The 13700-nt window shown below is 46.7% G+C and overlaps 1 protein-coding gene across 4 annotated transcripts in view; it reads left to right on the top strand.

Moving 5' to 3' along the window:
- Nucleotides 1–13153, top strand: part of Slc36a2 (solute carrier family 36 (proton/amino acid symporter), member 2) — a 26632-nt gene extending 13479 nt beyond the window's left edge. For 3 of the 4 annotated variants that reach the window (XM_006533324.4, XM_006533325.4, XM_030246005.1), the window contains 5 exons: nucleotides 1549–1767; nucleotides 2693–2791; nucleotides 7222–7388; nucleotides 8806–8975; nucleotides 12006–13136. In XM_006533324.4, coding sequence (XP_006533387.1) covers nucleotides 1549–1767; nucleotides 2693–2791; nucleotides 7222–7388; nucleotides 8806–8975; nucleotides 12006–12277 — 927 coding nt within the window. In that variant the 3' untranslated portion in view covers nucleotides 12278–13136. Of the gene's footprint in view, nucleotides 1–1548; nucleotides 1768–2692; nucleotides 2792–7221; nucleotides 7389–8805; nucleotides 8976–12005 lie in introns of all 4 variants that reach the window. The other variant, NM_153170.3, reaches the window with a different exon arrangement.
- The last annotated feature ends 547 nt before the right edge of the window (nucleotides 13154–13700 follow it).

Here is a 13700-nt window from a genome sequence, read left to right as displayed (position 1 = left end):
ACAATTCTTCATTAAAATTCTTCCCAGGTGATTCTAGATTGTATCAAGTTGACAATTAAAACTTACCACCATTGGAGTCTTGTTTACAGCATGTTTGGGGGCGTTAACAGCTTTCACTAAGTAGGGGTCAAGGATGTCCAGTGTTCTGTAAGTGTTCCAATACACAGAGGGGGGGAGGGAGAGGGGGAGGGGGAGGGGTGGGGGAAAGAGAGAGAGAGAGGAAGAGAGGAAGAGAGAGAGAGAGAGAGAGAGAGAGAGAGAGAGAGCACTGACATTCTAAATGCCAGTACTAATTCAGCCAAAGAAAGAATAACGGGGGCTGGAGAGGTGCTTAGTTGGTTGAGAGCGCTTGATGCTCCTGCAGAGGACCTAGGTTTCATTCCCACCACTCACATGACAGCTCGATAGCTGTCTGTGTCTGTTAATTCCAGTCCCTGGGGACTGACTTCTGACCTCACCAGGCACCAGACGTACACATGGAACACAAACATGCAAAACACTCATACACACAAAATGATAATGTAAATAATCTAATATTTTTGTTTTTAAAAAGAGGTAACAACTCTCTAGGCCAGTTACACTGCAATAACTGATGGAACTTAGGGGTTATAAGTGAAAGAAAGGAACTCTGGGAAAATTTTAGGGTGGAAAATAAATGTACTGGAATGATGGAAGCTGACTTATAAAATGGAAGAGAAAGCTAAAAGGTGGTGTCCGAAAAGGCCAGAGCAGTCTCTGTGTGTGTGTGTGTGTCTGTGTGTCTGTGTGTGTGTCTGTGTCTGTGTATCTGTGTGTGTCTGTGTATCTGTGTGTGTCTGTGTATTTGTGTGTGTCTGTGTGTGTACGTCTGTGTGTAAACAGTAGAGTGAGTGAGTCACCCCTTGGGACCTCACTGTCAGGGTCACTTTCACCAGTTTTAGTTGGTCTTTGTGTCACTTGGCCTGTCTTTCTGATCGCAGAGCCTGACTCACAGGCCAGCCCTCCAGCTCTGTAATCTTCAGTTTCCCCAAAGCTGCATTTAGCAACAAAAAAAAAAAAAAAAAAAAAAGAATTCACTACGAATAATCAATCCAGAAGAATGGATGCCGGGAGCCAAGGCAGCAGACCCCACTATAAATGCAGTTATACATCGCTGAATTCACTGCATTGGTAGCCTCCTTTGAGGAAGTCTGGTGAAGAGCATTTAGAATAAGGCATTTCATGGGCTGGAGAGATGGCACTGACAGCCAAGCCCGATGACCTGAGTTCCAGCCCCAGGGCCCACACAGTGGAAGAAGAGAACCAACTCCTCTAAGTTTTCTTCTGACTGCCTCATGTGGGTCATGTGAGCACATATGCACACACACACACACACATACATGTTTGTGTGTGTGCATATATAATTTAAATGTCTTTAAAAATTAAAACCAAAAAGAAGTTCTCAAGTACCCTGTACTTGCTCGAGCTCCCCCGACTCTTTGTAAGAGAGTCTGGTTCTGGGGAAAGCCCTAGATCCACCATGCGCCCGGATGTTTTTTTCCACCTCATCTTTTCCCATTCCTTCCTCAGGTAGTAGAAGCTGTTAACAGCACAACCATCAGCTGCCACAAGAACGAGACGGTAGTTCTGACGCCCACCATGGACTCTCGACTCTACATGCTCTCCTTCCTGCCCGTTCTGGGGCTTCTGGTGTTCGTCAGGAACCTGCGTGTCCTCACCATCTTCTCCCTGCTGGCCAACATCAGCATGCTGGTCAGCCTGGTCATCATTGCCCAGTACATCATCCAGGTGGGCACACACCACCCACTGACTCCCCAGGACACAGGACCCTTGTATCAATAATAGACAGCAGGGGCCAAGTCCTAAATGGGTGGGTTTGTTCCTCACCCTTGAGCCTAGGACCCATCTCCCCATCTTGCTGTAACCTCCCCTCTTTGTACTGTCTCCTCTTTTGAGCTATCTCCTTCCTGCTATGTCTCCAAATGACACTTTTTAATACCAAATTCAGCTCTTAAAAAGGCTCTGTCTGTGGAGTTGGGGAGGCAACTCCATTAGTAAACCGTTTGCCAGTACCTGTGCTGTGGCACATGCTTATAATTCCAGCACTGGGGTGGGGGAATTAGAGTGAGCAGAGCAGAGATAGGGTGATTCCTGTCAGTCTAGTCAAGTTGATAGGATCCGGTTTAGTGAGAGACGCTAACAAAAAATAAAGCAGAGAGGGATAATTAAAGACACTTAAATTGACATCTGGCCTCCACATGCACCCAGATATGTACACTTACACCTGTACACACGCATGCGCGTGCACACACACACACAAACACACACGCACGCACGCACAAGGACTTCTAACACTCATGCCCACTATTCATTCATAATGTTCTTGGGTGCTGCTAGGTGGCACAAGCCTGTGCCACCACTGTGTATATATGCTATAGATAGTGTTCTTTTAGAGACTTCTGGTAAACCTGCTCCCTTTATGAGAAACTGACCTTCGGTGCTTTGACAATGCCTGCATGTTCCTGCCCTCTGGCTCTTTGGTACTGTGCACTGTTAAAGTCAATATTTATCAGTTTTACCTCATTCTAAAAGGCTTGCTGAACTTTTTGGCATTCCATTTTCTCAAATCCAGCTCTCCTCCCAGAGTCCCTCCTGCTCGGAGGAGCTCGAGCATGCCCACAGAGTGACAATCACGTATTTTTCTCCCCTGTAGGAAATTCCAGATGCCAGCCAGTTGCCACTGGTAGCAAGCTGGAAGACCTACCCGCTCTTCTTTGGAACAGCCATTTTTTCATTTGAAAGCATCGGTGTGGTAAGGTTTGAATGAAGGTGGCCTTTCCTGGGGCCTGTGAACCGGCCTCTGGGAAAGAGCTATGAGCTCAGACTTTCTGTGTGCTCTTGGCCATTGGCTCAGGTCTGTGGGAATTACACATGGGATAAAAGCAACCTCTGCTCTCACTTGGATGACTTGTCTCCAGCAAACAAAGAGTAGGTTACAACAGAGAGGCAATCGAGAGGCTATTTTGTCTCAAATGTGTCTCTTTCATGTTTATCTTCCTAGCAATATGAGGTTCCTAACCTTTGTAAAATCAAGACTAGTGGTTGTACATAATTCAGTGAAAAGACTTCATAAACAATATAGGTGAGGGTCTGGAAGGGGTTGTTTGTTTGGTTTTGGTTTTATTGTAGTGGTGGTTTGCTTGTTTGGGGGTAGGGGTTGTTTTTTTGAAACAGAGTTTCTCTGTGTAATCCTGGCTATCCTGGAACTCTCTATATTCACCAGGCTAGCCTCCAGCCCAGAGATCTGCCTGCCCCTGCCTCTGTCTCCCAACTACTGGAACTAAAGGTGTATGTTACCACTGCCTGGCAAGATACGGGTGTTTTAAATGGAAAAGAGCTGTGCATTTACAATGAATTATGAGCTGGGGATATAGCTCAGTTGGTAGAGTGCTCACCCAGCATATACAAAGACCTAAGTTCCATCCTCAGCACCCCATTAACTGATTTGATGAAGCAAGCCTGTAATCCCAGCCCTCAGGAGGGGGAAGTGGGAGAATCAGGAGTTCAAGGTCACCCTCAGCTCCACAGCATAGTCACAGCTAGTCTGAACTACCTGAGACCCTGTCTCAAAAAAAGAAAAGAAAAGAAAAAAAAAAGAGGCAATTTCTTTCCTCTGATATTGAAGTGAAGAACACACAACAATATCATCAAGATGAGCATCTTCTCAGCCCAATGACATCACTCTAATCCTGCATCCCAAGCTCAGCTCGCTGCAGAACAGCCACTCAGGCCCCCCCCCCATCAGCTCACCCACTGAAGAGTCCCTGAATTGTCTCTAGTCTTTAACAGCTACTTACTCTAAGCACTTGTATACAGATCTCTGTGGATTTAACTTTTTTCCCTAGGAAGAGGCTTCTGGGCCTCATATTTATAGGTGTTTATAAGGAACTATCCAATGGTTTTCAGAATGACAGTCATTCTGTCTGGATATTGTTTGTCATTGCTCTGAGTGCTGGGGGACTGAAACCAGAGTCCAGCCCTTTAGGCAAATGATCCTACCACTGAACTCCACTCCCAGCCTTGACTGGCACTTTTCACAAGACCAGAACGTGTAAGCATTCCCTCCCTTCTGTATCTGGGTTAGTGCTTGTTTGAATTGTCAGTTCAGAACATGCAGGGAATTGGACCTAGGACCTCATATAGGCTAAGCATGCGTAATTGAACCGTGCCCCAGCCCCAAGATATTTTTTGAAGATTTGTTTGTTTGTTTGTTTGTTTATTATATGTGAGTGCACTGTAGCTGTCTTCAGACACTCCAGAAGAGGGCATCAGATTTTTGTAATGGATGGTTGTGAGCCACCATGTGGTTGCTGGGATTTGAATTCAGGACCTTTGGAAGAGCAGTCAGTGCTCTTAACCTCTGAGCCATCTCACCAGCCCTGCCCCAAGATATTTTTAATCTAACCATTCTGATAGGTGTTTAGTGGTATTTGATTATGTTTTAATTTGCATTTTACAGCTAGTGATAATTGGTTATGAGTACCACGTATACTTTTATGCATCTTTAATTGTTTTTTTTTTTATTAATTATTAGTAGCGTGTGTGGGAGAGCAAAAGTGTGCCTGCCGAGGTCAGGAGCCAGTTCTCTCCTTCACCTTCTTGAGGTAGTCTCTTTGGCTGTTTTGACTGCTCTTAGGCCCTCAGGCTAGCTGCCCCATGTCAATTCTCCTGATTCTGTCTCCCACCTTACCTTAGTAGTGCCAGGATTACAAATGTATGTCACCACATCCAGCTTGCGTGGGCAAGTGCTTGCCCCGCTGAGCCACCGAGCTGGCCTTTCTTTACGATGTTTAGTTGGCATTTGCATGTCTTCTTTGGTGGAGGTATTCAGATCTTGAGGGTGGGGGGGTGGCATGGTTTTTGCAGTTTTCCTGACTGGTCTTGTAGTGATGGCAATCCTCTTGCCTCTACCTCCCCAAGCTGGGTGTGTGCCACCATGCCCAGTCTGTGCAAATCTTTTATTATTACTTCTTTATCTGAGTTCAACAGCTTCTAGCCAGTCTCCTCTTGATTATCCTCTGAGCAGAAAGCCTGGCTTCTGTCTTCCTATGCTTCTTGTGACTTCCATGTGTTTCTCAATGGCTTAAACATACACACACACACACACACACACACACACACACACCACATAATAGGGCAGGGGGACAAAATAAGCACCAGCTATTTTTCCCCAGGCCAGGCTTGGTGGGTGCACAACCTGTTCACCCTCACAGGGCCAATCTTTAAAAGCATCACACCCCCCACATTCTACCCACGCCATCTCAGAATTCTTAATTTTTGCCCAAGGGCACTACATCCTGACTTTGCACAAGGCACCATAAGTTGTGAAGTCAATCCTGAATCCCACTCACTCTTTTTTTTTTTTTTTGGTTTTTCGAGACAGGGTTTCTCTGTATAGCCCTGGCTGTCCTGGAACTCACTCTGTAGACCAGGCTGGCCTCGAACTCAGAAATCCACCTGCCTCTGCCTTCCCAGTGCTGGGATTAAAGGCGTGCGCCACCACGCCCGGCTAATCCCACTCACCCTTGGGGTTCCCCAGAGTTCCCTTTCCCAGTTGGTTCTCAGCTACTTCAGATGTGGGTAAAATCTCTGTGTCACTAGTACACCAGACTGTGGCTCTGTGGCTGGGACCTGCCTTTGGGGATGTGGCCTGGCAGAGACAGAGAAACAGGAAAGTGGGGTTCCTGCAACACTATCTGTCCTTCAAGGGTTCCTCTTCACGTCCCCCGCTAAAAAAAAAAAGAATTGTTTTCCATCAACCACTGAGTCATTCCAGAATTGGGACCTCCCTTGAGTTTAAACTCATAGAGACAGGAAGAAAAGCATCCTGACACTCAACATTATAACGTTTATCCCGGGTTGGGGGAACAAGGAGGGACTTCACATTGCATAAAAATCAACCCAAGGCCCAGCAAAGGTGCTTGCTTCCAAGCCTGCTGACCTAAATTCAATCCCCTGAGACTCACATGGCAGGAGGAGAAAACCAACCCACACTAGTCTGTCCTTTGACCTCTGCACACACACACACACACACACACACACACACACACACACATATAAATAAATGTAATTTTAAGAATCTTTCTAAAAAATCAACTCAAGTGGATCAGAGACATTAATGGAAGACTCAAAACTCTAAAACTTCTAGAAGGGAATATTGGGGGGGGTGGAATAAGTCAAACACAGTGGGAGTCCAGGAAATGATTCCCTGGATAGAACTCCAAAGACACACAGGACAGAAGTAAACCGACAAATGGGGTTGCATCTAACTAAAGAGCATCTGGACAGCGAAGGAAAAACGTGGGAGAGGTGGCCTTCAGGACAGGAGCCACATGATCACCTGACAGGGCTGACACCAGGGTGTATAAGGAACCCTGCAGACAACAGCAAAGTAATCCAGCTGTCAAATAGGTGAATGACCCCAATGGAGACTTCGAGAAGAACTACAAATGGCCAACAAATACATGAAAAATATGCACCTTCTCATTACCCATTGGGGAAACACAAATCCAAGTCACAGTGAGATGTATCCTCCCTCTGTTCAAATGACTAGTGTGTCCAAAGCACAAAGATGGCTCTGCAGTTAGGAGCGCTGGCTGCTCTTATGGAGAACCAGGGTTATCAAGTTGTAACTCAAGCTCCAGGAGATCTACCGCCCTCTTCTGGCCTCAACAGGCACTGCAATGTGTGTCAGACTCTCCTTAAAACAGATGTATTTATTTTTATGCTCTGTCTTTTGCCTGTGTGTCTGGTGCCTGAAGAGGTCAGAGGAGCGTGCTGAGTCACCTGGAGCTGGAGTTACAGGTAGTTGTGAGCTGCCTGGTGTGGGTGGTGGGAACTGAATCAGAGTCTTCTACAAGAACAACCATCAGGGCTCTTAACTGCTGAGCTACCTCTCCAGCCCCAGAATTTCCTTCTTTTTAAAGGCTGTATAATATTCCATTTCAGGTATGTACCACATTTTGTTTACCCATTTTATGATGTTTGTCTGCCTCCCACCTCTTGATCATGAATGATGGTGACATGAACAAGAACGTACAAATGTCTTTTAAGGTCCCTTCTTTTGATTCATTTGGGCACATTCCAGAGGCAGCAAGGCTTTCTCTTCTTTATGCTCCTGGTTGTTACTGTTATTGTTGTTGCTGTTGTTATCCTCTTCCTTACAGTGGGATGCTCCTGCAGGTCCTGCCTCTGGAAAACAAGATGAAGGATGCCCGCGGCTTCCCAACCATTCTGTCTTTGGGGATGTCCATCATCACCACCCTGTACATTGCTATCGGGGCTCTGGGCTACCTGCGGTTTGGAGATGACATCAAAGCCAGCATCACTCTTAACCTGCCCAACTGCTGGTACCTTCATGGCTCTTGGGTGGTAGGGATTGAGAGATGTATAGAACTGTGTAGCTCTCTTCCTTTCCCTGTTGGAGCAAGGAAACCAGGCATAGAGACATTCCCTCTGGGAGAGATGGAGCCACCATTGGTCCCTTGGACTACAGAGATCCCGTCAAGAGCTGCTTCCAGGCTGAGTCGGGTATCTCAGTGCAAAGGGGGCATAACTAAGAGGAAAGGACAGAAACAAGAATCCTTGGTCACCTAGGGGAGAGCACGGGAGTTCTAGACGAGGACAAAGGGCTTCTATCTGTGGGTTGAACCCTTTGGTTCCCATTCCCAGGCTCTGCTGCTGCTGGGGTCCCCCAAACCAGGGGATCTAGCATTGAAAACATCAAACAGAGCTTTGAGATGGTTCAGTGGGTAAGAGAAGTTGACACACACGTGTGAGTACTTTTAGTCTGATCTCAACACCCCCACAGAAAGCCAGGCATGTGCCTGTAATGCTAACAGTGGGAAGGTAGAGACAGGAGTACCCCTGAGGTTCACTGCCTAGCCGGTCAGTCTGAATTAGTGAGTTCCAGGTTCAGTGAGAGACCTTGTCTCAAAAAAAAAAGTGCAGAGTAACTGAAGGAGACACTGATATCAACCTCTGGCCTCTACATGCATGTGGAATACACATAAACATGCTCACATACAACATACACATATATGCATGCATGCAACACACATGTACATGCACATACACATGCATACACATGTGCACACACGTGCAATGCATATGCACACATGCACATATACATGCATAGCATGCATAGACACTCACATGCATGCACATGCACACATGCATGCAACACACATGCACGCACAGGCATTCACATACACACAAGCATGTACATATACACACACAAGTTCAGCTCCCTTGAAACCTCACCCTTTATCTGGGCCTCAGCTTCAAGCCCACTCACGACCCTGTTTCTTCTTTCATCCCCTCACACAATCCCACTGATAATGTCTTTCCCTCTCCATTATCAGAGATTCCGCAGTCCTCTCAACTAGATGGGACATGTGTTGAGGGCTCCTGATGTACTTAGGATTTAGGGGACACGAACAATTCCTATGAACTCTAGTCACACAGGACTTTAGACCCTCCACTTAGGACCCTGGCCCCTTACCAGCCAAGGGTTTCTGGGAGAAGTACGTAGTCTCCACGTCTGTCCTCAGGCCTGCCCTGAAAAGCACCAGAGCCTGAATCCCTGATGCTTCTCTTCCCTCTACACTGGTGAGATGCCTCTGCACTCAGAGAAGGCACCACACCTTCATTTTCAGATAAGGAAACAAAGACCCAAGGGATTGTCCCAACATCAGAGTCTGCTGCCCCCAGGAGGTCAGGCGTGGAAGTGTTGGGCCATGGAGAACATGGCTGTGTGTCTTGCAGGCTGTACCAATCAGTCAAGCTCCTGTATGTCGTCGGTATCCTGTGTACCTATGCCCTGCAGTTCTACGTCCCTGCGGAAATCATCATCCCCCTTGCTGTCTCTCAGGTGTCAAAACGCTGGGCACTGCCCGTGGACCTGTCTATCCGGCTTGCCCTGGTCTGCCTCACATGTGAGTAGAACAGAGGCCGGGAGTCTCTGGACCATTTCTGGGGAAGAGACAGACAGACAGACAGACAGGCAGGCAGGCAGGCAGACACAGTCAGAGACAGAGACTCTCTCTGTGTGTGTGTGTCTGTCTGTCTGTCTGTCTATCTGTCTGTCTGTGTCTGTGTCTGTATCTGTATCTGGTGTATTCACTCAGAGATGTGCATCCATGTAGAAACCAGAGAACAACTTAGGTGACATTCTTCAGGCACCATCACCTTTTTTCTTTTTAATATGGTCTCTCATTAGCCGAGAACTCAGCAGTTAGGCGAGGCTACCTCCAGAGATCAGCCTCCTGACTCTGCCTCCCCAATGCTGGGGTTACAAGTGTACCCCACCATGCCTCATTCTTTTTTAAGTTCTAGAAATCAAACTCAGGTCCTTGTGCTTGCCAGGACACTTGGCTAACTGAGCCAATCTCCCAACCTCTATTTAGACCATTCTTGCACGTTCCCTGATTAGAAAGGTATGCAGATGCCCAGTCTAAGGACAGATTCACTGATACCCAGTGTAATAAATAACAATCACATGATAGAGAAACTGTGGGGCACTGCGGTAAACTCGTCCTAGGCTGTATTTCTTGGCATTTTATTCAGCCCTTGTGAGAATGCTAAGGAAGCAGGACACTGCCAAATAATTGACCAGTGAGCACTGGAGCTGAGGGTGTCGCTCAGTTGGTAGAGCATTTTTCTGGCATGCATGAAGCCTTTGCTTCAATCTCCAGTACCTCAGAGGTAGAGAACGGTGATGCACACTTGTGATCCCAGCACTCAGGAGGTACAGGCGGGAGGACTAGAAGTTCAAGGTCACTCTCTTGGTTGCATAGCAACTTTGAAGCCAGCCTGAGCTACGTGGGGCACTATCTCAATAGCAGCAGCAGTAGTAACCAAGGGCCAATGAGATGGCTCAGTTAGGAAGGACACTTGCTGCCAAGGCTTACAACCTGAGTTTAGTCCCAGAACTCACATGGCAGGTTTCCCTCAGACTTCTACATATGTGCTGAGACACATACTCCGCACGCACACATATGCTCAATAAGTAAATGTAATTAAACTTTAAAAAAAATAATGATAATGAAAAAACATAACCAGAATTCGAACCCAAGCCACCAAATTCCAGAGCCAGCACCTTTCACGTCCAAGGCTGACATTGAAGGAGGGGAGCCAGCGAAAAAGCTCAAACAACAGGTGCTGTCTGTCCCTCATGATTTTGTATACATTTAGGCCAACATTATAAACAAGGCTCCCCTTCCCCGAAACCCCCACCAATGTTATGTAGGCAACTCTAATTAAATCCTGCCGGTTATTTAGACATGAAGGACAGGGGTGGGGGTGAGAGAAGGCAGTGGAAGGGACACAATCAACATATAGTATATACCCACAGGACATTGTCAAAGGTTGGAAAATGAAAATACAGGCAGAAAGCATTTGATGTGGAGAGCGTTCAGAACATGCATATATGCGTGAAATAATAATAGCAAAAGATCATTCAAAGCTATTGATATCTAAACAGTGGTTAAGCAAAAAACATGATCCAAACCGGTTTTGCTGACTAAATAGGGCATTCTGGAAACACAGCCTCTCTAATCCCCATCAGCAAGGTCAGCTACAAGGAAGCCAGCCGTTGTCGTTGGAATTAAGGGACCATCTGAAACTCCCACTCCCTTTGGGCTTGGGGGTTGGTGGGTTTTGCTGAGACCCCATATGGGGCAAATCTGGTTCCTTCATTCCCTGGTTATAGAGAGCTACCCCTTTGGATCTCCTAGCTGTAGCTCACAAATGAACACTGGGTTGTCTTAGTCTCTCCATCTCCAGAACCCCAAGTACTGAACCTAAGGGGTTAGAGAACCCCGCCAACAACACAATAGGAACACAAACTGTTGTGAGGAACCCTCCAAAGATGACCACCATTTATAGCCAGGTGAAAGTCTTTATTCCAGCAGGCTGGGACTATACTCAGGTATTTGGGGACTCAAGTGTAGCCTCAAACATTTAGAGCAAGTGGCTTATAGGCAAAATCTACATCCTGGTGTCTTACACAGCAGCTGAAGCGGGACAAGGAGGTTGAGGCTGGGGTTTGCACAAACAGGCAATTTAACAGAAACTAAGATAAATAAACCGAGACATCCTGGCCTCAGGTTCCCAGAATAGAATTGAGTGACTTTTCGTGGAATTCTCCATCAAAGAGATCAAAGTCTAGTTAAACCCAAAATGGCCTCCGCAAAAATAGAAGATGAAGGAACCTCTGCATTGCCTTGCCCTGTCAGGGCAGAGCTGAACAACAGGAATGGGCAACACCAACCACGAGTGAGCCCTCCTGGAGAGGACTGGCGCCCTGGGAACACTTCGCTTTCTCTTTTCTTTCTTTTTTATTTATTTTTTTACATTTGTTTGTTTGTTATTCATATGTACATGTTGACACATGTGTATAGGTCAGAAGACAACTTGCAGGAGTCAGCCCTCTTCTTTTACTATGCCCTGCCTTCTCTCTGTCTCTGTCTCTGTCTCTCTCTTTTCCTCCCTCCTCCCCTCTTTCTTTCTTTCTTTCTTTCTTTCTTTCTTTCTTTCTTTCTTTCTTCCTTCCTTCCTTTCCTTCCTTCTTTCTTTCCTTCCTTCCTTTTTTCTTTCTTTCTTCCTTTCTTTCTCTACGTTTATTTATTTCCTTTTTATACAGTCTCACATATCGCAGGTTAGCCTCAAACTAGACTATGCAGCCAAAAAAATCCTTGAGCTCTGGATGCTCCAGGCTGCACCTCCAAGTCGCTGGGGTTATAGGTGTATGTTGCTGTGCCCAGTTTTCATGGTGCCGGGGATAGAATCAGGGCTTCACACATTCTGGGCAGGCATTCTACCAACTGAGCTACATCCGCAGCCCTCAATTTTTATGTGCAAAGCTGAATTTCTGAGGGAGGTTTGGTTTCTCTTAAAGACGACTTCAATAACAGCCTTTAAAGTAAACCTAGGACTCTCCATCTGTCTCCCTTCATCTCCCACAGGCATGCTGGCCATCCTCATCCCACGCCTGGACCTGGTCCTCTCCCTGGTGGGCTCTGTGAGCAGCAGCGCCCTGGCCCTCATCATCCCGCCCCTGCTGGAGGTGGTCACCTACTATGGAGAGGGCATTAGCCCCCTGACCGTCACCAAGGATGCCCTCATCAGCATCCTGGGCTTCATGGGCTTTGTGGTGGGGACCTACCAGGCCCTGGATGAGCTGATCAAGTCCGGGAACTCTCCCGCCCTGTCCAACTCCACCATGTTTATTCAGTGACAGAGCCTCTCCTCGCCCACGGTGACTTATGTTGTCTATGAATTTTTTCACTTTGCCTTTTCTCTGGTCCAAGACAGGAAAAAACAAAACAAAACAAAAAACAGGTGTAGCATATCCCCAGTACCGTGTGTGTGTGCGCGCGCGCGCAAAGGAGATGGGGGCCATCTACACCGCATACAAGGTGTAGATAGATGGTCATTAAAAACAAAAGAAATGTTGGTCGTTCTCTAGTTTTCCACACTGTGGAGACCTCACCTGTGGAAACCGCCATCTTGTTTTTGTCATTTATCTGCTAATTTCCTGCCTTGAGTGGAGCTATGCAAAAAGCAACCACTAGGCGGCAGCAATAGCCAGCTTTTGGCAGAAGGTAGTCTCTGCCCGCTGAGGCTTTGGTTATTTCCTTTTCCTGACCATGATGGGGAACACTGTGCTCAAGGCAGCATCAAGATGGAGGGGGCCAGGGCCAGTCACAATGCTCAGATAAAATGTCACCATCTATGTTACAGATAAGTGTGTTGAACTTTCTAAACCACTAAGTCTTAGCCCAACTCAGAAATCCAGCAGTGAACAAGAAAAACATAGGGTCATGCCTATGGGCCAGGGGCAGCAGACAGAGACATCATTGGAGTCGTTTTTTTACTTCTGAATTCTTGCAATGAACATCTTCTGTTACCTGTCGGGCACCAAGCATAATACAGGGCTCTTATATAATAGTTTGGGTAAAGGTGTTATAAAAACAAGAGCTTATATAACATTGTAGCTTTGTGTACCCAACAGTAGAGTCTACGGGTCATCTCCTGAGTCTTGACCTTGTAACTTGCCATGGTCAACAGTAAAAGTGTTACAAATGGAAATTCGATGATGGCTTCCACCCTGAGACTGCCTTCTCTTTCTGCTTTGTGGAGCTGATTTTTCTTTAAAGTGTGTGTGTGTGCATGTGTGTGCACCAGAGAGAATGTTAAGTCCCCTGGAGCTGGAGTTACAGGCAGTTGTAAAACACTTAGTTCCTCAGCAAGCACTCTTAACCACTGGGGAATCTCTCCAGCCCTGCTTTCCACATCATGGATCTGAGAACACCAAGTGAAATGGAGTGTGTGACATCGTGCCCAGTCTCCTGGAGGATAGGGGACCATATGGAATAGAAACGACTCATCATGATCGAATGCCACACCAAGATCAACCAGCCTGTTTCTAGACACACGTGTGAAGCCATATGGACAACGTCCGCAGTAAAGTTGACCAGATCATAAGAACTGTGTACATGAGAGTCATGGCTGTAGCTCAATGACAGGGCATGTGCTTGGTTACCTGAGACTCTGGGTCTCATCTCCAGCACTGTGTACTGTGTGTGTGTGTGTGTGTGTGTGTGTGTGTGTGCCAAGAAGATGGGACCAAGATGACCAATGTGAGCTAGTGCCCATGA

Source organism: Mus musculus, chromosome 11 (genome assembly GCF_000001635.26).
Source record: "Mus musculus strain C57BL/6J chromosome 11, GRCm38.p6 C57BL/6J".
NCBI lineage: Eukaryota > Metazoa > Chordata > Mammalia > Rodentia > Muridae > Mus > Mus musculus.
The sequence above is the reverse complement of the archived record's forward strand: the minus strand, read 5'-3'. Positions and strand labels throughout refer to the sequence as shown.